This window comes from Phaethon aethereus, assembly GCF_964289735.1.
Source record: "Phaethon aethereus genome assembly, chromosome: 15".
Lineage (NCBI taxonomy): Eukaryota > Metazoa > Chordata > Aves > Phaethontiformes > Phaethontidae > Phaethon > Phaethon aethereus.
The window spans coordinates 17,471,664-17,499,611 of record NC_138591.1 but is presented as its reverse complement, the minus strand read 5'-3'; the positions used below and the strand labels follow the sequence as shown (position 1 = coordinate 17,499,611).

The following is a 27,948-nucleotide window of genomic DNA, read 5'->3' as shown; positions in this document are numbered from 1 at the left end:
TACGTGAGAAGGTGCATTAACAAGATACTCTACGGGCAGCAGAACTAACGAAGATGACTTTCCTAAGCACATGTCTTTGGCCCCGCCCCGCTCAGAGACATCCCTCCTCCAGCGCGGCTGGTGCCGAGACCCGTGCCAGGAGCAGGCAGGGGCTGGCAGGCACCACGCTCACCTCGGGGCCGGCAGGAGCCGGGAAGCTGAGCCAGTCGAGGAGCTCGCACTTATCCTTCAGCCAGTCGGAGGCCCAGACGCTGACCCGCCGGTCCGAGCTGGTGGCCAGCCAGAGCTCGCCTCCTTCCACCCCAAAGTCGCGGTACTACAGAAGATAAAAGCAACGCTGTGACTCTGGCAGTACAGAGGCTTTAGAGAAAGCTGCCGCTAGAGCTAGCGTGGGGCAGGAGCTTGTGGGAATGCAGGCCTTATGCTGTAGGGGATCCATGCCAGGATTACCCTCCATTTGGGCAGTGTTTAAAGTCACTTAAAATAAAACAGGACAAGGAAGCCATAGTATGGGAGCTGGCGGCACGCTCTGGGCTGAAAGCTCTGGCAGAAGAGGCTGCCGGAGGAGGTGGTGAGGCCCTGGCCTGAACGACACAGATCACTTCCCTGGGACACCCTCTGGATCTGCACACCTCCTAAAGAAGTGCTTGCAGATACTGTGTGTCCCCTAACAACGGCCTTCACCTAAAACTGCGGAGGATCTCCTAAGTCTAGAATTACCAGGGAACACAGCCTTGCAGCGTGGATGATTTTGAAGCCTGAGAACTTAGGCAAAATTATTCTCATTTCCACTGCATGAAGGAAAAAGAGACTGTCCCTGAAGAGAAGGACAAAGGAGATGCTAAAACCATCACTCTCACTCTGCTGCACAGCCAAGTCTTCCTAGCTCCATAGAGGAGCCGTACAAAGAGCCAGCTACAAACAGGAGGCCAGGCTGCTAAGGAGTGACGCAGGGAAAGCACGCCGAGCTCTTTCTCGGGGGCACAGGGGCTGACAGCTCACAGCCCAAGCTGCTCTCAAGGGCTGCTGCTCTGCGAGAGCCTGCAGTGTGGGCAGACATCACACCTGCATGCAGTGTGCCTACAACAGCCACCAAATGTCCCCCAGCCCACAGGCACAGCCTCACGCAGGATTGCACCTGCAACGCGTGCGGCTTTGCCCCACCGAAGACATCCCTAGAAAAACCGAACAGAAGTTACTGGAGGGGATGGGGGCCCAAAGAGGAGAGGCAAGGGACAATGAAGCAAACTCACTGACTGACCTGGCCACACTGCTGTCGCTTCCCACAGCTGTGCAGCGGCACCCAAGGGACTCGCTCCTGCACAGCGCCAGGGAAGAGTGTGAGGTCTTACCTGCTTCCTGGTGCACTGGAGGACAGTGATGGGCGAGCCCTTGTGCTCAGCGAGGACACGGATAGTCATTCCGGTGCGAGGGCTGCTGATGGCCACAAGCCCATCCTTGCCCCCCGATAAGATCATTTCTCCTGTGGGCAGAGGAGAGAAAAGAATGGGACACTTCTTGTAGGAGAAGAAAAAGCCCATAGGAGAGAGGTCCAAGATCGCGGGATACCTGTGTCCCAAAACACTGTGAAAGGCCGGGAACATCTGAGTCAAGGGCTGGGTAAGATAAGATGTCCGAGGGACACCCTCTAAAACACTACACTGAAGAAGAGCTGCTGCAGAGTGTAAGTAGGAAGACATAAAGGCACGTTTGTTGTACCCAAACCCCTTTGCTATACCATTGCCAATACACCCCATCATGTCCCATTTACCACATGCTCAGCTGGCAGCTACGAAAGCTCATTGATACAAGCTCTCGGGCTCTCCCTGGCCTCAGGCTTTTGGGCAGGTCAGCAGTACACAGAGCAGCTGGAGGTCAGGGTAACCCCGGCACAACCAAGCCACGCTTCCCGAGGCAACATCTCCCCAGTGTTATGACAGGCAGCCTCACCGTCTGTGGAGTAGGCGATTGCCGTCAGTGCTGCGGCGTGCGGGTGCATTTTCAGCTCCATCTCTGTCCTGGAAATGCTGAACACACGGATGGTGCCATCGCTGTACCCTGCCACTACGTGCTGGCTCTCAGCTCCCCACGCAACGACGGGACGAGGCTTCCAGGCCAGGCACTGGCAGCTCTGCAAAGCAACCAGGGTAGAGTCCCAGTGACACAGTGAAGAGAGCAAGCACACTAAAAAGTCCACCTGCAAGTACTTCTCCAACTTTAATCTGCTCTGCAAGGACACAGCAGTCCTTGCAACCCCAAGCAGTGGCCTGTGCCCTCTACCAAGAGGAAGAGCTTGATGTACCACAAACAATTACCTGGTTGAGCACCTGGAACTGTACCACCAGCTCCATGCTGCCCAGAGACCAAATCCTCACGCTGCCATCTTCCCCACACGTTGCGCAGTGAGTCTCGTCAGGACTGAAACACACTTCGGTCACCTGCAGGGAGAACAGAGGTGGGGAAGAGGGGCCCTACAAATGCCGCAGCCTAGAGGACACCACTCCTCTGCCTGTCTCATCCTCCCGGACCCCTCTCGTGGGAGACACCAGACAAGATGCCCCAGACATAAAGAAAGGTGGGGTACTCTGTGTTTGTGCTTAAATCTCAGTCTGACAACTAGGCTTGTAATGGAAACCAGTAAACCCAACCCCAAAGCTAGGACCAGGCACTACACCACACCGGTGTAAGTAAAATACCTTCTCTTCTACCATTTCAAATCTTTTTTTCTGTAGCATAAAAATACCCCAAAGTAACACCAAAATTAAAAAAAACTCAGTAATTCTTCACCTGTTTTTTTTTTTTTTTTTTTAATGTTCTAGGCAAAGAAAACGTTATCCAATATGGATGTCCAGCTAGCAAACAGAAGGCAGGCAGAAGTCGCAGCACTCTGGAATGAAGCCTTAGTGATTGCAAACTACGTTCTTCCACTCCAACAGAAAGGCCCAGAGCTGCTCCCAGGCTGCGGCTGTTAAACACCTAAGGCTAGAGCGGATGAGCTCAGACTACTTGATGTTGGGCTCCTCAGTGTGCACAGGTCTCTCTAGACACCTCCGTGCTGTTCTGTCGGCACTAGCGAGCCCTGCAGCTCCATGACCTCTCCCACGGCCAGACCAGGGAACGCTTCTGCAGCCCGCGCACACTTCCCGGGGCATGGAGAGCACGCACAGCACTTGCTGCTCTGCGGGACAAACCACCCCGGCCCAGCCCCTCTAACCTTGTTCTTGTGGCCGCTGATTAGTCGGATGCTCGTGCTCTCTGTCCAGTTGATGTACCACAGGGTTCCTGCCGTGGTGCCCACAATTCCCATCTCTAGAGAGTCATCAAAAGCTGCGCTGACTATTGTCCCATCAAGGGTAATCTCATGTTCTAGCAGGACTGAGCTAGACCTGGAGGAAAAGAGGACGCGAGAAGGACTGGCTCAAATGTTGGAACCGCCACTCTGCCTCCTTTAAATGCAATTTTTCTAGTGAGCCCCATCACGTGTTTGCAGCTGAACGGTTCGGCGAGGGGCTCCCGTACATTGAACAGTGACTACCGTTGCATTTGCGCTGCGACCATCTTTTTATGGGAAGGAAAGAAATAGGGGGTGCAACAGCACAAGAGAAGAAACAAAGGCAATGTATTTTCACTAATTCTCTTAAACGAGTTCCTACAAATCACCGACACAAACTTCTGGCGTGATAAACTCCACCCATTTCCAGTATTAAGAGGGTTCAGCTACCTGTGGCAAAAATTCAGTAAAAAGATCCAGACAGAAAGAATCAGTAGTCACGGGACGGAGAGGAAAAGCTAAGGATGAAGAGCAACAGGAGCAACATGGTTGCAGGCAGAGCCGATGTCTGTGAAAAGCCACCTCTCAGACGGGTCCTGGGAGCTGCCAGACAAGGGGAAGAGCGTCTCAAGGGCACGGCGAGATGGGCGCGAGCACAGTGGAGACGCTGGGGCCACAACCTCCTACCTGGCGTCGGGACCTTTCAGCCTCAGCTCCTGCACGGCTGCCACTACCCACAGGCGGATGCGTTTCGTGTTGCTGCCGCTCACCAGCCTATTGCGCTGACACACCAGCACACCTGGGAACAGAGGGCACCGTGAATATCCACCGCTCTTGGCCATCACCCAAGGTGTGCTCCTGACAGCCAGGCCACTGATTCATTCGGGCAGGGCAGCGGGGGTCTTTTACAGCCCAATACCCAGCGTTCTACAGACTAGAGGTGGAGCCCCCAGCTCTGATGAGGAAACCCGAGGAAATCCGGACCTGTTTCCACCCACGCGTCTTGTATCCAACACTGCAAGCTGGTTTTCTGAACACAGGTGAAATGAGTTCCCAGGGAATTTGTTACAGCCCTGACAGACAGCTGGAGCATCTGCACCCACCGATCTCGCCTTCGTCGGCCTCCCACGTCATGAAGCAGCAATTAGTCTCAGTGTCCCACACACAGATCTGGCCTGAGTTGGTCCCACTATAAAGAAGAGTGTCGGCACCGTAACAGAGAGAAGTCAGCTCCACTGGCCCTAGGACATCTGGGGCAGGGGCCCGATGAACCTGCCAGAGCACATAAAACAAAAACATCAAAGAGACCATGGAGCTTACCTACGTCGGAAAAAAGCACACCAACCTCCTCCTACCCTCGTTTTATGCAGTTAATGCCTCAAGTACAAGTGAAAGCCACTTGCGTGCAGCCAACATCATCTCACTAAGAGAAATTATCAGCTCTCACAGACTTGTGGGGACAGAGCCTCCATTGCGCTCACCAGGGGCTTGGAAAAGAAGTCAGAGACGCTGAATGTAAGTTTTAAAAGAAGGTAAAACTGAGGTTTACCTTGAGGTTGACATCAGCTCCCTGCTGCTCCAACAGCCAAAACATCAAGGCTCCCTTCCCTACGCAGGCCAGCTCTCTGTGAGAAAGAGGACTAAAAGCCACGTCATGGACTGGCTCCGAGATAGACGTCGACAACATGAGTTCGCAAGTGTAGGTGTTCCAGAAAGCAATGGTTTGATCACTGTAGTCCCCTAGGCAGAACATGAAAGACAGTAGGAGGAGAGTCTGCAGCCTCAGTGCTTGTTCAGGATGCTCACAAGCATACACCCTGCACGCACGCATCAACTGTGTCACTCCTTTGGCCGGAGACAAGTGCTGCGAACACCGTCCTAGGCATGGACGTGCCTCCTCATGTGCTCAGCAAAAGCTGCACGACATGATGGATCCTCATCCGAGTTGAGGACAGCTATAACTGGCCCAGCGCTTCACGCTAGAGGCTGTAGCAAATCTGGCCCTGCAGCGAGGTCCGCAGCTGGCGTTCGAACCGGCTGATGGCTGGCGTGGTAGGGATTTCGGCAGGTTTTCAGGAGCTACTGCACACCTCAACGCATGCCCCATACAAGCCCTCCAGTGATACTGTGCACTCAGGGCTAACAACCGCCTTGAAATAAGAAAGGCATATCACCATTGCCAAGGTCAATGCCGAGATGGGAGCTGATCTTAATGGAAGCCAACCTATCTGAGGGTGGCAGCAGAAGGCACTGGCCTGAGCGATGGCAAACATCCCCAGCTCCGAGACAGCCCCGGAGGACTGTTGAGGTGAGCAGGCGCCTCATCAGCCCTTCCCAGGCTCCGCAATCTCAGCGGAGACTTTCAGCTTTTCTCCTCTCTGCAGCTCAGATCGGAGCTGGAGAAGGAGAGCTCCTCTCCCACGCTGCTCCACGGAGAGCACAAAGCTCACTTTCTCTCCAGCAAAGCTTGCTTTTTTCAAAAGGCAGACTCACCAGCCCAGAGGGAGCGTATTGCCTGTTCCACAGGTCCTCTCATGCAAAACAAGTACTTACTAATTGCATATTTGTCCTTTAAATGTCCCCTGCCTAAACAAAACAGACAGCTTGAGTGTCCATCTTGCGCTGGCATCGCTGCCTAGCAGGAGGCGCACAGTTTGAAGCCCGGCTACTTCTATGCAATTCCTCCTAAGCAGCAATAAGAAGTCCAGAAGAAGGCGTTTCCCTTTGGATACTATATATAGTAACTGCAAACTATTTACATGGGCTTAAAAAGCACTAGTGAGCCAGAAGAAGCAAGCTGCAACTTCAAGAAACAGGAGCTAGCTGGGGCAATGAGAAAGAACTCACTGGGGCAATGAGAAAGAAAGGGGAACCGGGGGAGCCCAGCATTCATGCCCGTGGCTGAGACGCACGGGGTCTGCGTCCCCTCGAAACGCGGCCGACAGTGCCCTGGGAGCATGCCCAGCAGCAAAGACAACCTCTGCAGGCAGTCACTCCCCAGAAGACCCGAGATCTCTTCCAGTTTTACATGCTGCATTATCCACTGTCCCGACGCTACCAAGCAACAGCTTCATACCCACGAGCTGGGAACACATCCTGCAGGTATTACACATCTTCCTCCCGTGAGCTGTCTACTCTAGGGTGTACCCCTGCACCTACGCCTGGTGTTACAGGTATACTCACCCAGGGTAACGAGGAACCTGTCGTCCCGAGAGAACGCCATGGCTTGTACTTGGGTCTCATGGTGGAAGAGACTTGCTGTGCAAACCCCGTCCTGGACATTCCAGATGCAGATCTGACAATGGGAGTCTCCATTCCTCTTTCCCGAGGCAGAGGCAAGAACCTAAGAGAACAATCCATTGTCACTGAGACGTTGGTAAATAATTAGGGAACACTTCATTAGTTAGTTAGGCTTAGCAGCTGCTAGTAAATTAAAGTGAGGTGGCTGGCAAATGAGAAATTCTGTGAGAACAACCACCAGCTGACGGCAGGAGGGAATGCTAGCATCACCCAGAGGAAGGGAGCAGCCTTTACTGTCACACTGAGCCAGCACAATGGATAGCTAGGCTCCAAGAACATTTGTTTTATTTCCATAACCCCAGGTCTCCATGCAGCAGGCAGAAGGAGGAATGGATAAATGGGATTTTAGCCTGTGACATTCCTTTAGCCCAAAGCAACACAGACAAAACCCAGCCCAGGGCAGCAGAAGCCTCTCCGACCTGGGCGTCGTGGCTGATGGCGAGCGTGGAGATCTCCTCTGCATGGCCAAGCCAGTGATTCTGTGATCCTGAGTGCAGGTCTTCAACCACGATGACGCAGCCACAGGTGTAGGCGAAGAAGCCTAGCAGAGGAGGAGCAGATGGGATGTTTTCATGTAAAGGCTTCACATACAGCACCCACTACAACCTACAGTGTGATTCAGGAAAATTCTTTTTTTCAGTAAAATGTAAAAGCTGACTCTTCTACACAGCCTGTAAGCAGGTGAGAGTGGAGTTAAGGACAAACCTCTCGTCCCCGAACCTGAGCAAAGCAAAGCTGTTCGGCACCACTCCAGCCTGGAGAAAGGAGTCAAGATGGCTTTTGCGAGAGCCCTCCCTTCTGCTCTACCCACTCCACAACTGAAGCCCGAGTCTGCCCGTATCAAATAACGCTTGCCAATAGCAAAGGAGGGTTACTGGATTTTACCAACACAAAGAACCCCTATGTTAAAGCAAAGATCGCAACCCAACAGCTACAAGATCATAAACTTGGTTCAGTACACCCCTCCCACCCCTCCAGAGCCTTCCTGGTGTACCTGTGTCTGGGTTCCACACCATATTCCCTCTGCCATTCCCGTTGTAGCCGATCACTGCTTTCAGCTTCAAGACCTCACTGCCAGCTGGAGGAGACAAGAAACTCTGCAAGAAAAATAGACACTGGCTTAAAACAAGCTCTAGAAGGATGGCCCGGTCAGGTACATTCAACATCCTCGTAAGAAAAAGCGTGTGTGCAAGCACACACGCGTACTCACGCACAAAACATGCAAATCATGCCAATATTGACACAATTCAAGTTCAACGTGTCGACGGATGAATACCAAAGTGCACACTTATATATACAAAAGAGAAACCGCACCAGCAAAACCAGGCACAGAAGCTTTCAGATGGGGCACAAAACAGGCTGGCAGTGAGTGCCCAGCCGATGAGCAGCTGCTAATCCTGCTGGGAAAGAGTTCAATGGGATTTGCTGACTTGGGGATGTAGATGTTTCAAAAGGAAGACAGTGCCGCGGAGGAAAAACGCTACCAGGTGGAGGGACAGAAGAGAGAATTGAGGGTGCAAGCTGAATGTAGCTTTTCTCCCAGCACCACGAACAGCAGAGCTTAGGAAAGGTTGAATTAAGTTTTTGTTTTGTTATTGCCGTGTTTGTTAACAGACCGAGAGCTGTGCCTTGACTATCTTCACTATGCTTGACGGATTGCCTTCCCCAGCCTGCTCTGCCAACGCATCTGCTCGCAAATATGGGTGCGTGATGAATCACTCCATTGCTCGCTCGTCTTTCACTTTCAACAGCACATGCCATTTCCATTTCTTTTGAATAAAAATGTATGCAGATTTGCTGAACAGAAAAAGAGTTGATCACAACTGACTTTGTACTAGCCTGGAAAGAGCTGCACGTAGACAAGAGAGGGGGACTAGCGTTAAGGGTTTCTAATTGAACGTCAGGCCCAGGGGGTATATTTCACAAATTGCTTTCAAGCAGAGAAGAAAATGGAAACGATTTGGAAAACTTACCTACCACAGCCCCAAAATGCCTGTTTATCACCTGCCCCAGGGAACCAGCCCTGGCACAACTCTCACCTGGGGGAGCACCGACGCCTTAAAGCGAGGAGTGAAATGCCGGTAGGAATCTGGGCGGATGGAGCACTGGGACTTGGGACTTTTGGTCTCCTTTCTGGGTTCTGCCACACAAAGAAGAAAACAGTACCTATGGGATGCTGCTCTTGGGAACAGTTCGGGAGCAGCAGCTAGGCTGTGGCTTGCTGTCCGTTCAGATGCTGTGTATGTGCATGCGTGCATATACACACGCGCACGTGAGGCAAAAATCAGACCGCAGCATCACACGTGCTCCTACGCGACTGGCTGTAGGAAAAACACCAGCTTTCCAGGAGGAAAGGAGGAACACCCATCTCTCCCCCATCATCCCGCTCAGCCACACCACACTACAGACAGCCTAAGGGCATCCACACTGCGTGCCCTGGGCATCGCTGCCAAACGCAGGAGCCACACAGCTAGAAAGAAGTCTTTAACGAGAGCAGTGGAGGTACAGTTTTATGGTGAAGCTTTCCAACAAGTCCTGCCTGGGGCTGAGTGCTGGCAGCTGCCTGCTTCTGGCAGCTCGCCACGAACTGCTGCAGCTTTGAGGCTGTGCGTCTATTAATAGAGACGTTGGGAGCTTTAATTTCAGTTTGGTTTAATAGAACGTGCCACTTAGAGATGATATTGGCTCCAAGCTGAAGAGGGGCTTCTGGTGTGCAGCAGCATGGAAAGAGCCAGAAGAACAAGCAGTCTCCGGGGACCAGCATGAGTTTCCCTCAGTACTGACTTCCCTCGCTAAAGGAAGTTAGCTGCCCTTCATCTCACATGTTGCTGCCCTTCATCTCACAACTCGGAGCACATGTCCGGGTCTATTTGTACCCTGTTAATAACGATCTTTCTTTATTTTTCAGGGATAGACCAAACTGCCACGCAGGCCTGCGCACGTCGCGCCCCTAAGGAGCTGTACAAGATGGGAATACCCCCGATTTACCGTTCGATGATTGTCCAGGAGACTTCAAGCTCTCCTGCCTCACTTTGGGCCTCACAATAAGCTCCTCATTCCTGACCGACTCCACCACAAGGACCGAGGCATCTTTGTCTCCGTTCGCCACCACCCTGCTGCTGCCTGGCGGACCCGCTTCCTCCTCTTTGTCCGACTCGGAGAAAATACCTGAAGAGGAAAATTAGTGGGAGGAAAGCGCCATCCACGTCCTTCAGGACCGCTTCATGTGTGACTGACCCTTTGATTTCTGGTGGTGTCATTCTCCTGCTCTGTGTAACAGTCCATCTGTTAGGGTGGAGGGCAAAGCAGACATTTCCTTCTGGGTACGTCCAACAAGGTGTTTACTACAGCACTCAGAGAGGCTGTGTCAGCAGCTTAGTGTATGGAGGAGAGCAGAGGATAACGCGGTGCTGAACCCTGACACCTCTGGCTGGCCTTGTCCAGCTTAGGGGAAGGAAAGTGCAGGCTGGTCTGTCAGTCTGCAGGAAAGGGCTCACGGGCAGGGATGACTCCAAGGATGCTGCTGAACTAGGCAAGGAGTTTTTCCTAAAACAAGATTAATTTTCCCCTTTCCTGCAAGCAGTTCCTCTTACTTTGACATCCTGCTTGGTGGACAGAGCTGACATCCAAACACGGTGGCAAGGACAACAATGGAAGAGGCGCTGTCTGCCGAGGTGTCTCAGAGGCATCCTTTAGCTTCTCAGAGCTCCCTTCTGCGAAAAGAAAAGGGTTTGTGTGATTTCCTTCATCCCTTCGATCCTCTCATCCTCCTGGGTTGATCAATGGCAATACCTTCAAGCTCATTTCTCCAGCTTCTCCAGTGGAGAAGCCACTTCTCTGTACTTCAAAAAAGAGAGGGACAGAGAGAGAGTGGGACAATGACAGCAGGGAAAAAGAAGGCAGAGGAGATGGAGGCAGGGAAAGACAGAAGGCAAAAGCTTAAAGACCTACCAGAAAACCCAGAGCGGCTCTGCTCAGAACACCCCCTCCTCAGCAGGCTCCCACTGAGAGGTGTTCGTTAATTGAAGACTGTCCTTTGGGGCTAATTAGGTGGTTAGCCCCTCAGCTATCTGACTCCCTCAGGGAAGGAACCAAAAAGCCCAACCCCTACCCTCTGCCTTGAAGAGCAGCTGTGGAAGAGCTGCCAACCTCAGTGCAACTCACGGGAGGAGGCAAACTCACCTGCTCCCGGCAGCAGAGCGGACTCGGAGGAACGAGCCCTGGCAAGGCAAGGAGACCAGCGTTACACCAAGACGGGATGGGGCAGGGGAAGTGACGGGAAGCAGGGGAAGGCTCTGCCCAGCACTGTGCACTTACCCGGCTGGGGGTGACCTCTCAGCAGGCAGAGCTAGGAAATCCCAGAGGAAGATGGCATCTCCAACGCTGACGACGTGCTGTTGGTCTGGGGTGAAGGCCACCTGGCGCACTGGCTCCGAGTGACCTATGTATACCTGGGAAAGAGCACACCCTGAACTTCTCCATCACCAGGCCTGTCCTATCAGGATGGTGGTTACTCCACTCCCTGCCCTCCACAGCCAGTGTCTACACGCCTCAGCAGAAGGTCTTCTCAGAGGCCAGCACCACACCTACAGTGCTCAGACCTAGGGATGATCAACCTAGGGTTGACCTTCAACATACTGATCAGGCAGAAACTGAACCTCCCCAAGGTCTTATCCTATCTTGTAATACTTCTGAAAGCCTGGGCAAGCCGTTTTCTTCTCTGGGTGGCTCTAGCACAGAGGTAACACCTACCTCTGTCCTTCACAGAGGGTCTCACTACACGCGGAGCTTTGGCAGCCCCAGCCCGTGCCCAGTGCTGGGCTTTATTACAGTGTGGAATGAGGCTGCATTTCTCAGCTGCTGGGCAAACCGGGGACACTGGGCCAAGTCACACCGAGGCATTTGCTGCTCTTTTCTCCAGGGATTCAGAAGTGCAACACCAAGCCCCTTTTCCCTCCCTTTGTGGGCAGTACCTGAAAGTTGATATCGAAGCGCATCTGATAGTCCCACACTTTGATAACTTTGTCACCAGCAGTGAGCAGGTACCTGCCATCCTTGCTCAGCACCAAGGAAGAGCAGGACAGCTTGTGCACGGGAGACACCTGAGGACAAGAAATGGCACCAGCAGCATTAGCTGAGCTACTTCATATCGTTTCTTATGCTTCAGCAAGGCAACGGGAGTGTGACAGCACGGAAAACAAGAACAGGCTCAGGCTCACCCTGAGCACGACCACACCAGGATAGCTACATTGCCACTCACGTGTTTCTTTGAAGCCTGTGAACTCATTTAGCCCCCTACAGTGACATGAAGTGCCCCAAGTGAGGCAAGAATTTCATAGCGTCCTACCTCTCGCACCAGTCGTCCCGTTTTTGCATCAAGCATAAGGATTTTATTGGAAGAAGTGGACACCAGGAGCTCGCCTCGAGGCGCCGGAGCAAAGCAAACTCTCACTGCAGAGTCCAAGGCCGTGCTGTTTAAATTGAGGATGCTGATGTCCACCCTCAGCAGCTGTGAAACAAGGAGCTACTGAACAAACGTTCCGGAGCAAATACCGCAGAAGCCTCAGGATTGCTCTTGTGGCTCTCCTAACCCGAGGCTACGGAGTCCCCCACACCCTTTCCTTCCCACCGAATGAGGGGCTGCAGGGTCCAGGCAATGTCGCTGCTGCCCAGGAGAGCAGCTCACAACAAGGAAGCGGAGCTGACAGTCTACACAAGAGTTCTTCAAATTATCTTTCTAGAGGGGACTGAAGCCGGAGGAGAAGAAACCTTAACTTTGCTCACAGAATGGAAAACAAACCTCATTGTAAGCACCCTGAGCAAGGGTTTGCTGTGCAGGGAAGGGCCCTCTCCAACACTGCTGCTGCCCAAGGCGCTTGGTCCATCTCATATGATGCAGCCTACAGGAATTTGCCCTGCAGCATATGCTCCCCTCCCCACACTCCCCCAGGAACGAGGGGAGCCTGCTGGGTACCTCATCTAGAGAGCAGGCCTCCATCACGGTCACGACGTACTTGGAGGGACCCACGAAGGCCAAGAGATGGCTGTCCCCGCTGACCACCAAAGCATCCGGACCACTCCCAGCATCCCGGGCCACCACATTGCCTGAGGGCCACAGCAAGAGAGAGCATGAAGACAGGAGCAAAGCCCACGCTGCAGCCAGCTCGCTCTGCGATGGTGCTGCTGACCAGTAGCTGCAGCTTCTCCTGCCTCTGAATCAGCCTGGGGTTAATGTTCTGGCTTGAGAAAGCAGCAACCTCTGTTGCAGAAAATGCTACAAATTTTACCTGCAACACCCAGCGCGTGCAGTGAACCACCTCCAAGACAAGGTCTAGATACAGGGCTTGTCACCTGACTGAACGCGCGGTGTTTTCAAAGGACAGCAGAAAAAAGTGAAAGGAATAAAACTGATTTTAGTGTTTATTTTTTAATGTTACAAGAAGCTGTGACAAGGAGCTATGGATGCGAGATCTCAGCTGCAGCCTGGGTGTCTGAACACCGCGCAGAATGAAGTCAGTGCCAAACCCCGCCATGCTGAGGTCAGTCAGGTGGGCAGGTAGACCCAAAGGACTAAAAAAAAAAAAAAAAAAATCACAGAAATCAGAGCAATTCTCTGTATTTATTCCACTAGCAAAATTCCACTGTTCTGTCCCTGGAACATGGCTGGGCAGTGAACACTGGTTCAGAACAGAGTCAAAATATTGAAGGATGTTGAGTTGCTGAAGCGTGTCCAGAGAAGGGCAACGGAGCTGGGGAGGCGTCTGGAGCACAAGGCTGATGAGGAGCGTCTGAGGGAACTGGGGGTGTTCAGTCTGGAGAAGAGGAGGCTGAGGGGAGCCCTCATCGCTCTCTACAACTACCTGAAAGGGGGTTGTGGTGAGGTGGGGATTGGTCTCTTCTCCCAAGTAACCAGCAATAGGATGAGAGGAAATGGCCTCAAGTTGCGCCAGGGGAGGTTTAGATTGGATATTAGGAAAAATTTCTTCACCGAGAGAGTGGTCAAGCATTGGAACAGGCTGCCCAGGGAGGTGGTGGAGTCACCATCACTGGAGGTGTTCAAAAAATGTGTGGACGTGGCACTTCAGGACATGGTTTAGTGGGCATGGGGGTGTTGGGTTGATGGTTGGACTTGATGATCTTAAAGGTCTTTTCCAACCTTAATAATAATGATTCTGTGAAAACGTCAAGGTCCAGCTGCAGCGCTGACACCAAACTTGGGTGATTTTGGATAAATTCCCTGATCTCTCTGAGCCCTTATTCCTTCTCCACTGCTTCAACTGCACATTTCTTGGGGCAGGATCCTCCTCTTTGTACAATATTGCATAACAGAGCTCCCTTTCCCTGCCCAAGCTTGTGCTGCCACAGCTCATTTCAAAAGCATACATTAAACATGACGTTAACGTTTCAAAACTGAAAAAACATTTCAAAATCCTGCTGCAGGCAGGATCAGGGAAACCATCCAGTTTAAACAAATTAAACTGCATAACCACAGAATGGAAAGAGTCAAGGTTTTGGCACAAATAAGTAGGAAGACTCTGCACTTGCGTTGTTTCTGTGCAATGCACTGTTGAACCCGGTCTCTGTGATTCCAGCCCATTCACAAGATCCTAACACCAAGCAAGCTGAGAGCTTTTGAAGCAGGACTGGTAGGGAAGGGTTGGCACATGTTTATAGTATATATGTCTATACACTGAAATCAATTTTATTCCTTTGACTTTGTTCTGCTCTCCTTGAAATACATATTAGGGTTTGCTCACACATTTACAGTATAAACCCAAATGACACAGCTCAGAAGGTTCATCAGAAAATATCCCTCTGAGTAGGCTGAGTCTGGTTGGGCTTTGGTGCTACCAGAAACCAAGAAGAAAGGCAATGCAGAACCCCAGAGTCTTACCCAGGACTCTCAGGACGTGGCTTTTCTGCGCCATACAGCTGTAAAGAGCCAGAGTTCCCTGCAAGCAGGAGCTGAACATGAAATTGCCATCTGGAGAGAAGGTCAGGCCAGTGATCACAGTGCGGTGCTGCCTGAAAGAAGGCAGAAAACATGAAAAAGGGGAGGAGAAGAAACAAACAAAACGCCAGAAAGCAGTAGCAACGTGAAGAAGCCAGGGAAGCAGGCAGAGGACCCCACAGTGCTCATGCCTGTAGCAGCCCAGGACAATCAACACTCCAACTTTCTGGAAAACCGAGCAGCAAGCGCAGCAGTCCACCGGTCCCTGGATGGGACACGCTCCCTCTCCCTTTAGAGCATCCGCCGCTTCCCACGCCGAGGCTCGCAAGGGCTCCCCGTTCAGCTGCTCTCTAGGACAAGCCTTTTCCTACTGTTGGCCAACTGCCCACCGGGAAGTCCTAAAGAAAGCCCTCATAGCCTCTTTTACCACCCAGAGCCTCAGCACAGCAGGCTGTCTCTGCCTGAAAGACGCTCAGCTGGGACGTGAGGGTTGCAGAGCTCAAGAAAAGCACTTTTCCCACCTCCACAATTATCGCTGTGGCTCTTGCCAGGATACCCACTGTCAGACCCGTACCTGCCGCAGCGCAGCTCCCACTGCAAGCGCTTACTTGTGCTCCACCAGCAGATCGGAGGCAGCCAAGCTGAAGGTCCGCACCGTCCCACTGTCAAAGCCGCAGGCCAGGATCTGCTGGGTAGGGTGAAAGGCCACAGCACACGGCATTTCCTCTGCAGCTGTGAAGTCGTAGAGCTGCGGGGAAGAGACACGCTGCAGGCATAAAGCTGGATAAAGCTGTACCCGGCAGCCGAACCTAACACCAAAACAGCCTCAGACCTCCACCTTGAGTGCCCCCCACAACAGAAATCTCCTCCAGCCTGGATGGACCTAAAAGCCCAGTGAAGTCCTGGGTCCTTGGGCATTTAAGATAAAGCCCTTGGGTATTACGTTTTACGTTAAAAAGCAATATTCAAAAGATGGAGAAAAAGAAAATGTTTTTGTTTAACAGTAACCTTCAGAAGCTAAGGCCAAATTACGCGTTAAGCTAAAACTCTCAGAGCTCCACACGCCAGAAGGATTTCTTGCCCACGGTACCCCCCATGCTTCAGGGAGGATATTTAAGCGATCTTGAACTGTGGAGCTTTGATAACTAGACTAAACAGAGACTAGGCAGACTATTAATAAATGCAAGACACCTACTGACTCTCGTCTCACCTGCTGCATGGAGACGAGGTCCCAGACTCGGATGGTATTGTCCCGAGACACCGTTGCCATCTGCTTCCAAATCCCCTCCACTGAGAAGGCCAAAACGGAGTCCTCGTGAGAGCGCATGAGGGTGTTATAGTCCCGGGACTGGATATCCAGGTAGCCCAGATTCCCAGCAGTGGTTGTGCACAAGACTTTGCGGCTGTCTGGGCTGATGCAGGCAGAACTCACCGGAGCCTCGTGCTCTGGGGAAAGACACAGGAGTCGGCAAACCCCCCTGGAAAAGGAGCGGCAGCAGCTGGAGCACAGCTGCTGAACCAGATTCAGATGTAGGAAAGTAATGTACACAGGAATGAGCATCCCACATGGCCTCAGGACTGAATGCTTGCAGGTTTGAGTTCAGTGACAAATTACTCTCTGCCCTTTCTAGAAGTCCCCGGGCTCTGCTGTTATGGTGGTTCGTTCAAAAAGAATGAAGAACTGCGCAACTTCTCCCCTGATTTTTCACAGACAGAAGAGCCATGCGTACAAGGGCACAGAAATCAAGACGGAGTGCCTGCTCTCACCCAGGAGACCCTGCCTTTCTCCTGCGAGTTACAAGAATGAACGTGAATAATTGCTGTTGAAGTAAAAGACTTCCAAGCCAGCCAGCCCCGGAGACAGCAGGCATAAAAGATGCCCTTGGTCATGAGAATTGCTGTAGGAGACATGGCAGTGAAGCTTTGGCTTCACAGCAGCAGGCTGATGGAGATGTGGCTCTCAGAAGCACCGGCCCCAGCTCTACTCACCTGCCTCCAAGACAACGGCTGAGAAGTCCAGTGGCCACAGCCGCAGGTAGCCATCTTCTGAACCCGTGGCACAGAAGGTTGAGGAGATGCTAATACTGTTTATAGCGATCCCAGGGCCTGAAAACCCCAAAAACAATACTGTCTTCTACACTTGAAACAAGAAAACTCAAACTGGTTGCCCTGTCCAAGAGCCAAGTCCAACGGTCCACCCGCACCAGCGGCTGAAGTCTCAGAAGCAGCAGCCAGGAATCCCACGGTGACTGACAGCCCAGGCTGATGAGTCTCACCTAGCCCTTCTCAGGACTCAAAACACGTTCAGTCCCCGTCCCTTTCCAGCACCCCTCTTTTACCATCGTGCAACTCTCGCCAGGCGCAGAAAATTCTTACCGCTTGTTAAACCCTGCCATATTTTTGCCTTGAACAGGATCTGGCAGCAAGGGATATCCTAGGTTAACTGCCCAAGATACATTTCCGTGTCTCAAATCCTCTCTGCAGTGTAGTGAGGAGGGAGAGAGAATACAGAGCTACAGAAACTTGGATTTTTTGATTCAGGTATAAAGTCCGTTGGTCAAAGCACTGGCATGAGCCAGCACTGCTACTGGGAGGACACCCAAGGACATCGTTTCATCTCCTCTCGGGCGTTTTCTCACACATGAAGTGAGAACCGGAGTTACATACCTCTCAAAGGGCCATGCTCTAGATTAATTAGCTCAATTTGCCACAGCAAACTATGCACTAAGTTTTACGGTATCAGAGTGATCACGCTTGAAAACGAATTCTTCCTGCTGTTAAAATTAATGGAAGAGGTCAAAGCTGTTGTACTTAGTATACAGCAACAAAGATTTCCCAAACACTCTGCGCAGGCTGAATAATGAAAAAAATCCCCAAATTCATCTTTTTGGTTGGTCTGCTTAGCTCTTTTTCCATCTCTACATTAAGATTCCCATCAGCAGATTAAGACCTTGTTCAATGTTTCTAAAAGTAGTGTTTCTCTGAAAGTGCAATCAGCATTTAAAACGCTAAAATTCTTTCTTAAAATGACACTTTGCTGTACTAAGGAAGATTATTTGCCGTACTTAAGAGACAAATAGCTAGCAATGATCTAATCAACCCAAAATAATCCTTAGCTGGTAAATGGCTGGTTTATTTTACCAGAGATTGGTTTGAATTCATTTCTGACCCCCACAATGGTCGAGGTGCTCCCTGGCTGGCCCCCTCCTCTCCTGCCTGCAGATACTCCTACCTGCGCCGCTGCCCGCCTCGTCCTGCCGCCGGCAGCCCCGGGGCTGTGCGGGCAGGAGCCGCCGCGCGCTCCTCATGCAGACGTTCTTGTAGTCCACCTCCAGGACGTGGCCGCTCTTGCTGCAGACAAAGCTGTCGAGGAGAGAGAGCCCTGCTCTGGCACCCCAGGGTTATGAGGAACCGTGCCAGCGTGGTTTAGTAAAAACCCAGCTTGGTTTACCCGTTAAACCGTTCGCCTGATGGAAAGCGGTTCTGGTTCACAGTAACCTAACAGGTCAACGAGGCGTCCGAGGGCACCTTTCCGCACGCCACCCTCCAAATCTACAACCAAGTCAGAGCTTCCTATTTTATTTCCCATCCCTTTGAAATGTTAATTAGCAAAAGAGCTAAAAGCTCGGCATAGATTTCAGAAAGGAACCTCTGTCTGCCACAGGACACAGCCCGGGGGAAGGCAGGGCCAGCGGAACCGACAGCTCTGCCTTTATGGAACAGTGTGTGGCAGCAACAAAGGTCTGGCTCTGATGATTAAAACAAAATGACCAAAAAAAGCGTGTATCTGTCTATATGCAAGAAGCTGCGTACCACACTCCCCCCGCTGCCAACAGAAAGCTAACCACAAGCCTCAGGTTGGGGAAAGATTCAGTAAATATGGCAAAACATCAGTATGGCAAGAGGAAAGATGTATTTCTTGGGCTATTCTGCAGGCAGCTGAACCTCTTTTGCGAAGGGCAGCATGCTGAAGAGGGAGAGGCCCTCCCAGCTCCGGGAAGCACCTGTATTTTGCAGGGAAAACCCAAGCAAAAAGCTGTGGGCCCTCAGAGGAGGCGGGAGGAGGATGCTAACGGCAGCCAAGAGCCACAGGGCTCCCTCCCGGCAGGCTGCCCCGAGGATGGGTGACGGTGCAGCCCAGCAGCCCCTTACAGCGTGCGGTCCTCCGGCTCCCGCTCGGCCGCGTGCCCCTCCTCGAAGGCCAGGTCGGTGAACTCCAGGGCATGGTACTCGCCCAAGTTGACAGGACACGAGCGCAACGCTCCGCTCCGCACTCGCCACAGCCTGACGTTGTCCCGGCCGCACGACACCATCCTGTCCCAGGAGAGACCGCGTGAGGACCAGGGCAGGAGTCTCCAAGCCCCCGGTGAAAAGTCAGTGCCCCAAGGGCCACCAGCTGACAGCGAAGACCAAGAACGGGAATGGCGGCAACCGGATGGCCACAGAACCACGATTCCCCCCTGCAGCCACGCCAGAACCCATGCTTTTGATTTATTTTCTTTGCACGCTACCTGGTATCATCAAAAAAAGCAATCTTCAAGGCCTGGATGTCCACGTCTGTGTGTGCTTTGGCCAGCACGGCCACCTCTCCACCGTGGGTCACCTGAGCGGCATTCCACACCACCACCATCTGAAGTGAGAAAACATGACAGCAGAGCTGCTCAAACAGGGAAACCTTGGCAGCAAAAGTGCTTTTCGCCACAGCAGCTGACCAGCTGCACATACGGGAGCCTGCTCCGGAGCTGGGCACAGAGTATCGATAACAGAACTGAAGCAGGGGCGGGGGAAAAAATTCCCTCGCACAGAGGGTTTAAGACAGTCCGGCAGCTTTGCAAAGCTTCATGGCAATATACTCGTCTGGCAACCATAATTATAGGTTCTAAATCCCAGGGCTGCCTGGCAACAGGGCTCGGACTTGGAAAGAAAATCGACAGAGGAGTGGGAACTCTGCCTGCTGAGATTTAGGAGCTGTACCAGGGCTGAGCCGGTCCACGAGAGGTCCACTGGCACTTTGCTCCCGTGCAGGTTTGTGTGCTCATGGTGCCCATCACGAGGGGCAAGAGAATCCAACCTTTTCCCTGAAGGAAAAGGGAAGGTGGGTGAAGAAATACAGGTGATTTGACGCTCTGCGTTTCAGAACGGTGTTAAAAACCAGACCCAGCGTCACCTCGGAGGCTGGGGCATCCTCCTGGGAGAGGTGCTCCTGGCCAGGCCCCCAGCACCCCCAGTCCTCCCATCCTGCTTTCGCCCTATTGATCCCCCCTCCCCAGCTCCCACCCAGCTCACGGCCCGCTGCAGGGTGCCAGAAGACAGAGCGCTGTTTGTTTTTCCCTGCAGGCATTACGCAGTTAACGATGGCACAGCTAATTGCTGGTGGTTGTCAATAAGGGATCAGTGGATGAAAACAGTGCCACTGATAAAACAAAACCCCCAGTCCCGCGAAACAATTTTATTTTTGACTGCTACACGTGGGATCTGCGTCATCCCCTAGCTACATCAGTGGGTGGCATCAGCACCCAGCATCCCTTCCAGCAGCGATGCCTGCGATGCTCAGAACGGAAAGATTAAACCTCGTGTCTTGCCCTAAATGCTATAAAAAAAGGGTTTTTTTGGGCTCTAGTCAGTGCTGAACCTCCCATTTCAATTCCCATTCCTCCACCACGTGCTTGCAAGCCTTCCAGCTCAAGATACCACACAAACACACGTCACCCTCAGCCCGGTGGGCCAGAACGGCTGCGGAGGCGGGCGGCAGCAACGCCGTGCGTGAGCCTGCGGCGATCCCCACAGGACGCAGGCAGAATCACACAGCCGCCTTTGTCGTCCCGGCAGGGACCGCAGCAGGGACAGAAACAGCCCCAAAGCTCAATCCGAGCAGGTCTCTCGGGCTGCTTCCGAAAGGATTTGTTCGCTTGCAGCCAAGGATCGTGCGCGCGAACGCTCACAAGCGTCGGGTAGAAGGGAAGTATTTTCTAAGCAGTTAATGAGAAAGGGATCTCCCTCTGACCACAGTGAAGAATGTGTCTGGGAAAGCCCAGAGGTCTGCCCGCAAAATAACTACGTAATGTTGTTCGCAGGGCAGGGAAACCTCCCAAAATCAAGTTTCAGTCCTCACCGTTTTGCCGTGCCTATCCTTTCCGACGCCACACAGAACGGCTCCGCTGTAGGAAAAGCTGCAAGGAGAAGTGGTGACGTACAGCTCCTTGTACCCGCGAGCGCGTCTCGGCGGCGAATAAAAGGAGACAAGTTCAGGGTACGGGGAGACAGCAAGACCTGAGAGATAAGCTCAGGAGGGAGCTGGCAGTGTATCGGCTGTTGCGGGCCAGCCGCCGGCCCGTCTTGGTGATAAACCCAGGCAGCTGAAGGAGAGCTATGATTCACCCCTGGTTTATCACGCGCTAACAGCACAGAAACGCTGCCACGCTCAGCCCACCGGCATGCATCCCCGCACCCAGGCCGAAACCCACCTCAGGGACAAGAGGGAGCGGACGTGGGTTTTAAACACCGAGAGGCAGCTGCCCGTGGGGAAGTCCCAGAGCCGCACCACGCTCAGGGGACCAGCCTGCGCGGAAGCCAGCAAGGTGCTGTTCCCGTTGAAGGCCAGCGCCGATACCTGCGGGACGCACCAGGTTAGAGGCTCTGGAGGAGAGCTGGGACCAGGGGTCCATCTGGGGTACGAGGACAGAGTTGCTGTACGGCTGCGCGAAGAGAGTTACGCTCACCTTATCCGTGTGTCCAATGAAGAACCTCTGCTCTCCGGTCTGGATCTGCAGGGTCACTATAACAGCGTGGCAGGGGTAGACCACCGCAGCGTTGTCTTGAGTCCACAGCGCCTGAACGACCGAGACAAGAATGAGAGGGCTGCAGACCCTCCAGAGGTGCCCCAGGTCCTAGGCTGGACCTGCAGAGCTTTCTTCAACAGGAGACCTGCTGCATATGTGCAGGTGAGAGGATGCTCTTTCATACAAGTTCTCTTCTAACTCACAAAGGAAAACTAAGAGCCCAGTCAACATCCTACTTAATTCAGTGGATTTACTGTACCAGTCGTGTCTACTACATGAACAGGAGATACAAGGAATCTTGTTGTTGGCAGAGCCTTGAACTGGCTGAACCAAAATGACCCTTTCTTTCCTCTAACACAGACCACAAACTGGGCTCTTGGAAGGCAAAGTACTCCATGGAAACAATCCAAAACACAGCCCTTCCTTTCCAGACTCCTACAGAGCAGCTCTAATTTTCATGTGTTCAAATGCAGAAGCCGTGCGGGGCTAAAAGGCCCCCCCAATTTCCAATTCACCATCGTAACAGCAGAAGACCCATGCACAAACATAAGCTCGTGCCCATCTGCTCTGGGGACATTTTCCCCATCAAAAAGTGCCCTCAGCTGCCTTTCATGCCTCCGAAAAAAAAAAATAAAATAAATCAATCTGTGATTACACATAAAGTCCCCAAACCATCCGAGCTACTGACCCATTTGGTGCTACAGCCTCCAAAGCCAATAATCATTCTCAGCTTCAGGATGGGATCTGGTAAGAGCCTCTGGGGAAAAAAAAAAAAAGCAAACCAACAGACAACATCATTGCACTTAGGGCCGGACTGAGCTCCTCTGCCCACGCGGCCCGTCCGTCCCCGTCTCTAAAGCCTTGGGTTCTCTCCCGTTAGCGGGGATGGCATTTAAGTATTTAGCCTGGCAGAAGGCAAATCTGGAAGGAAGGAAGGAAGGAGGAGCTGGGATTTCCCAGAGTTAGGCAGCTACAGCCAGCCCTTCCCAGCGCCCTGGTGTTGCCCAGAGCCGGCTGCTGCTGCGGGCAGGGCTGTCCCCTTACCCTGCAGGCAGAGGCTCTCCTGCCAGTCAGCACGCCTGGCGCAGGGCCCTTCCTCTACATGCTCTGGGCAAGTTAGTGAACATACAGTATTGGCTTAAGGTCAGCGCATTCAAACGCAGGCTCCCTCGAGGCAAGTAAGATACTGGTGGCAAGAAGAACTGCTAGTCAGAAAAACTAACTCAAGGACTCCATAAGACTAACTGAAACTCCAGCCTGAAGCCTGCGTTCCCTCCGCTGCTTCTGCTGGGCTCACAAACATCAGCCGTCAGTGTCCCGAAGCCACCCTTGGGCTGCTGTGATCCCTCAGCGCTTCACCCACCTCCTCCGAGCCGGCATGGACGGCTGGGATGGCTCGTTCGCTCGTCTGGTGAGCGTACACATGGATGCCGCTATCACTGGCTGCCGGTGACTGCCCCGCGTGCCCCACGCTGTGCGGCCTCTGGTTCCTTTCTGGCTCCTCGTCCACGGCAGGCACGGCTCTCGGAGGCCCTGGGGCTGTCAGGTGAACCTCAGGGATGCTTTTAGTAATTGCAGGACACCGTCGCGGCACCTGAGAAAGAGCAAAACCTCAGAGAGATCAGCCCTCCACCCACTGCAAAGGCAGAGACAGGGAGGCTCCCGTGTCTCTCCTGAGTGACTCTCCACAGCGATACCACCAAGGACAGAGCAACATGGAGGGAGAGCATCCCTGCGGGTACCTAATTTGGCCAGGTACATTAACCAGCCGCTCTCCCTACGCTCTGAGTGTTGTCCGTGCACAGCTCACCTCCTCCAGACAGCAAACCAGAAACTCAGGAAAGATCCAGCCCTGAACAGTCTCTGGAAGAGCTGCCCTGTCTCCCGCGAGCAGAGGAGGCTAAAAGCACCTAGCCAGCCTGCACGCCTCCCATTTCAGGACACCAAAGTGGTCACGCTCCTCATTTCTTCCCTCTCCTCAGCGCGAGTAGGATGGCTTCCCCCAGTCCCTCTCCCAAAGCCCATCACCGTGCTGTCTGGTAAGCCAGTCTGAGCACCAGCTCCCGCACCACCATCAGCAGGGAAGGGGAAAGCAGAGGCGAGGGCAGCTGCCCGCTGTCCCAGCGATCCAGACGCTGCTCTGCTCCCTGAGGGCACCCGATCAAGTTCTTTAGTCTCCAGTCCTCAATTCCTATCTATAATTTGAAGACGCAACTATTTGCTGCCTCAGCTGAGACAGGGAGGATAGATGTCTGGAGATTACGAGGTACTTGGCATTTATCTTGTCTCTGCTCTGTGCTACGCCAGACAGAACCATCCAGTCGTTAACTGCGGGGCTGTGGTCAACAGACCGTGCCCAGAGCAGCGGTCTGACCTGCCTGGATCAGCTGCAAACGACAACAAGCAGCTTCTCTGTCCTAAGTAAAGGAACTCAAAGACGAGACGTGGGGAAAGACTCCATGGGAGGCAGCAAGGAAGAAGTTGCAGCCTCCTCCATGGTGCACTTACAGCTTTGGGACTGGTTATCTGATGGATGAGGGACAGTCGGTCACGAACTGCTTTGGTGAGCGTCACCGGCTGGAGAGGCTGGCGGACGGGGTCCTCCGAGACGTGGCCACCTGGGTGATACGTAGAGCGGGTTGGGCTCTTTCGGAAACCCAAGGCATCCACCGGGGGTGGCACAGCCTGGGCTGCTGTCCCCAGCCTTCCTACCTGCCGCAGGACCGGGACAGCTCTTCTGGATGGAGTCGTACGGCAGCTTGGACCCCTCGCACGGGAACCTGAGCAAAATGAGAGGAAGGCGCCGCGTAATCGGGCTGCCACACCGGCACCCAGGAATCTCACGTGAGAACTCACTGCCTCTTCACAGTCTCCTAGGAGATTCCTTCGTTTTCCCCCCCTCTTCTCCCAAATACAGGGATACTAAAGCATCTCCCAGGTCTGATCTACACCATTACTTTCCAGGGGTTAACCTGACACTGTGTGCTTTAGGCGACACCGCTAAGCCGATGACTGCGATGAGCAGCAGCTTATGATCGACACAGTTCTCTGGCAAAAACCTCACCACTGATGGGAGCCCAGCACCGAAGCTGAGGAAGGTACACTTAGGTCTGCCCCCCAACGAGGCGTTTCGGCCGATCACAGCTCAGGAGCCCCTGTCAGACTTCCCTTTGCCTTAGCAAGAGGCTGAAGCGCTCCCCAGGAACAGCGCGGACAGAAGGCAGGCTTGCGAATTTACGCCAGGGGAGCAACCCCAGCAAGAGAGTGTTGAGAGAGAGGACTGGTGTTAACGCCAGGCATGGGAGCACTCTACAGCCTTTTTCCTGCCCCAAAACATCACCGATCAGCAATTAAGCTTAGACCAGGGCAGATGTGTTAACGACACCTAAATGCTGGAGTTGAGGTGACCGAAATGTCTCCACTTGAGTGCCAGGTTTGTCCAGATCCTTAAATTACCCGTCCTGCCTTCCCCCGGGGAACGGGGAGGTCTGGGAGCCACGGTGGGCTCAAGCGCAGCCGTACCTGATGTAGTCGTAGAGGTCGTGCCATTTCTCTCCCTTCGGCACCGGGAAAGCCATTTCCCGCGGCATGGGAGCGACCCCGCGGCAGGCCAGGTCGGCTTGCCGGGCCTCGGAGAAGGTGACACCTGGCAGCGCAGAGACAGAGATACAGAGAGTGAGCTCTCCAAGGGCCGTGGAGCTGGCTGAAATCGCGTGTCCCCTGTGGGACACGGGCACAACCCGCTTCCCTCTTTGAGGACACCTGAAAAACAAAGATTACAACCCCGAGGTCTGTAACAAAACACACACACCTTTGCACAGGAATATTCCTGAAATTCTCAACCTCCACAAAAGACCCCACAGCATAAACCCTCGGTATCAAGTTATAAATCCCCCAGGCCCAAGATTCGCTTAGTTTTCTATTCAGTGATTCATCAGTTTCACGTGATTTGTGTTAAGGCTCTTTTCTCATTCTCTTGTCTTTGTTTGTAAATTCATGAAAGTGTTCAAGATGTAACAAGCTTCAGGAATCTGAAAGTAGAATCTCTAACTTCCTCCTCACTGATGCTTTCCAGCGGGCCAGTCAGTTCAGGCAGATTTCCGGCACAAAAAAAGAAAGGCAGAAACAAAGGTTTTGACCACCGTACCTCTGCCACACTGAGCAGATGGATTAAAAGAAAAATAGGTTGAAAGGTTTCTGAGACAGAAAAAACACAGGCTCTTCCAGCAGATAAAATCACAGGCCTTGGAGAAATGAGGCTTGGTAACACCTTTAATTTTTTTCCCCTGAAAAAAAGCTTCTAACCTTGGTAAGATGTTTAACTTTGCTCTCATCATTCACTTTTAGAGCTGGAAAACGAGAGGGCACATTCCTCCAGAGCGTTTGGGAGATCGTATTCACCGGTGCACGTGAGACTTAACATCGCACCGAGTATTTTCCCTTTTCTGCTTCCTATCCCACTGCTACGGTAACGGCAACCAAGTGCTCTGCCAGGGCTAACGGCCCTGCCAGCATCACGCCTGCCAAAGCGGCTTTCAAAACCCCCATGGGATCCATCCAGGCTGGCTTAACAGTGCCAAGAAAAACCAGAGGCCACCCCAAAGTCTCGGCTCCTCACCCGGGTCGAACAGCAAGTCGCTCGTGCAGAGGTTTTTCACCAGCAGGTTGGAGCAGAGCTTGACGCTCTTCAGGTGGCTGTAATGGCGGTTGAGGTAGAGGGAGAGGATGGAGCGGAGGTCAAGCACCAGGCAGGTCCAGCGCGTGTCAGCCGGGGCTGCTCCCACGAGATCTGGGGAGGGGAGCGGCAGGCAGCAAAAGGAAAGATGGGAAAAGATGCTGCAGAGCTTGGGCCCTGGTCCTCGCAGAGCGGGAGACGCAAGATTAACGCGGTTAAGTAAAAAGCATTTACCAGGCAAGACCCCCCACTAGGCTTGGCTCGTCTGTGCCAGGGTGGGAGATGGGAAAAACGCCCCTTGCAGCTCGCTACTGCGGCGCAGGGGCGGGGAAGGACAGACAAGCAGCCCCACCGCCTCCGTGGGCCGACACCGCACCCCACCGCTCGGGAGAACAGGGACTGGGGGGACATTCCTCCCGGGAGCTACGGCTCCGACCCTGCAGCTGCCGAGGGTCTCCTGCCCAGGACCACCACTCTCTGGCTGCCTCGAACGCATCGAGTCGACTTCCGAACGCAATTTATTTCGGCGGCGACGCGCCACCGCAGTCCCCACGGCGCCGCCGCGCGCTCGCTCCTCACCGCGCCTGGCCGTGCGGTCGCACGCCGAGCCCTCGGCTGCTCCGCAGACGAAGGGGAACTGCAGCCAGGTGGCTGTGGATTTGAACTCCTTAAAGAGGTTGGAGAAAGAGATGCGAACCACCCGGTTTTCCTGAGAAGACAGACACACGCAGAGCTTTAATCACCCCGGCGGCTTCGGCAGGGAAACGCTGCAGAGGAGGCAGCGCGCGGCCACGTCCCCCGTCCCCAGCAGAGATGCCACGAGGACGCAGACCATCTCCAGCCCGGGGTAACCCACCAGCAGCAACAAAGACCGGCCAAATTCCGCACCCCCAAGGGCAGAAGACCACCGCTGCCGCCCCTGAGTCCTTCAATCAGGCCGCCAGGCTAACGGCGGCGGTTTAACGAGGTCGCTCGGCGCCACGTACCTCGGTGGCCACGTCCAGGTGGACGACGAAGTGCTTGCGGGGCACGGGTCTGAAGAGCAGGTAGAGGTAGCGCCCCACCAGCCCCAGGGACTGCGTCCCCGTCCGGGGCAGCTGCAGGGAGCTGCTGGCGGGGAGGGAGCCCCGGATCCGGTAGACGGTTCCCTTCAGCCTGGGGTCCTTCCGAAACCACGGGAAGGGGTGAGGATTGAGGTGTGCCGGTGCCCCCCATCCCGCCCCACGGTGCCGGTGGCCACCGTTACCGTGAGCGCGGCCACGTCCCCCTCCTTGGCGGAGCGTTTCCACTCCTCCACGCGGAAGTGCTTGAAGACGTTCAGGTATGGGCGCTGCCAGGCTGCCGGTACCGGCACAGGGATCGGCCGGGGGGACGGCACCCCCGCCCGGACACCCCCCGTTACCCCCTGTACCGGCGACCCCATTGACGACCCCGTGTCCCGAGGTGCCTTGCCCTGCTGGCACCCGGTTATCCCCGCGCTCCGAGTACCCGCAGCCCCGGTGTCGCCCCCGAGCACGGTGTCGGTCCCGATAACCCCGTGCTCCGAGTCCTCCTGTCCCGGTGACGCCCCCGGGTACCTCCGTGCTCCAAGCCCCCCACGAGCCCCGATGACGGCCGCGTTACCTCCCTCCTCCGAGCCCCGGTGGTGCCCCCGTTACCTCCGTGTCCCGAACACCGCCCCCCCCCCCCCGGTGGCGAGTCCCCCCCGCCCCAGCGGCGCTCCCGTTATCTCTGTGCTCAGCTCCGGTGCCGCCCCCAGCCCCGGTACCCCCGCGCCCCCCCGCCGCTACCTGCCGCCATGGCGCGCGCGCCGCCGGCTCAACCGTCCCGCGCGGCCGCCGCCAATCCGCGCGCGCCGCTCGCCGCCACGCCCCGTGGGGCGAGGCGACGATAACGCGTCACACGTGACACACCCCCCCCTCCGCCCCCGCCCTCTCGCAACGTCCCCCCGCGGCCGCCGTCCCGGGTGGGC

General features: G+C 54.0%; 1 protein-coding gene across 1 annotated transcript in view; it reads right to left on the bottom strand.

Annotated features, from left to right (window-relative positions):
• Positions 1 to 27,776, bottom strand: part of WDR90 (WD repeat domain 90) — a gene marked incomplete at its 5' end in the record, with an annotated part of 30,601 nt that extends 2,825 nt beyond the window's left edge. Inside the window, 41 exon segments of the mRNA XM_082006792.1 lie at positions 173 to 316; positions 1,353 to 1,483; positions 1,951 to 2,131; positions 2,316 to 2,438; positions 3,215 to 3,386; positions 3,959 to 4,070; positions 4,375 to 4,543; positions 4,821 to 5,011; positions 6,455 to 6,614; positions 6,991 to 7,112; positions 7,566 to 7,668; positions 8,611 to 8,711; positions 9,560 to 9,739; positions 10,165 to 10,284; positions 10,754 to 10,791; positions 10,889 to 11,022; positions 11,545 to 11,673; positions 11,919 to 12,080; positions 12,546 to 12,676; positions 14,466 to 14,596; positions 15,131 to 15,270; positions 15,733 to 15,968; positions 16,512 to 16,628; positions 17,755 to 17,885; positions 18,675 to 18,836; positions 19,034 to 19,152; positions 20,635 to 20,692; positions 20,987 to 21,132; positions 21,242 to 21,352; positions 21,990 to 22,058; positions 22,346 to 22,399; positions 22,665 to 22,895; positions 23,810 to 23,919; positions 24,014 to 24,081; positions 24,824 to 24,947; positions 25,920 to 26,090; positions 26,556 to 26,685; positions 26,963 to 27,139; positions 27,223 to 27,339; positions 27,341 to 27,381; positions 27,767 to 27,776. Coding sequence (XP_081862918.1) covers positions 173 to 316; positions 1,353 to 1,483; positions 1,951 to 2,131; positions 2,316 to 2,438; positions 3,215 to 3,386; positions 3,959 to 4,070; positions 4,375 to 4,543; positions 4,821 to 5,011; positions 6,455 to 6,614; positions 6,991 to 7,112; positions 7,566 to 7,668; positions 8,611 to 8,711; positions 9,560 to 9,739; positions 10,165 to 10,284; positions 10,754 to 10,791; positions 10,889 to 11,022; positions 11,545 to 11,673; positions 11,919 to 12,080; positions 12,546 to 12,676; positions 14,466 to 14,596; positions 15,131 to 15,270; positions 15,733 to 15,968; positions 16,512 to 16,628; positions 17,755 to 17,885; positions 18,675 to 18,836; positions 19,034 to 19,152; positions 20,635 to 20,692; positions 20,987 to 21,132; positions 21,242 to 21,352; positions 21,990 to 22,058; positions 22,346 to 22,399; positions 22,665 to 22,895; positions 23,810 to 23,919; positions 24,014 to 24,081; positions 24,824 to 24,947; positions 25,920 to 26,090; positions 26,556 to 26,685; positions 26,963 to 27,139; positions 27,223 to 27,339; positions 27,341 to 27,381; positions 27,767 to 27,776 — 5,256 coding nt within the window.
• Positions 27,777 to 27,948: the final 172 nt, after the last annotated feature.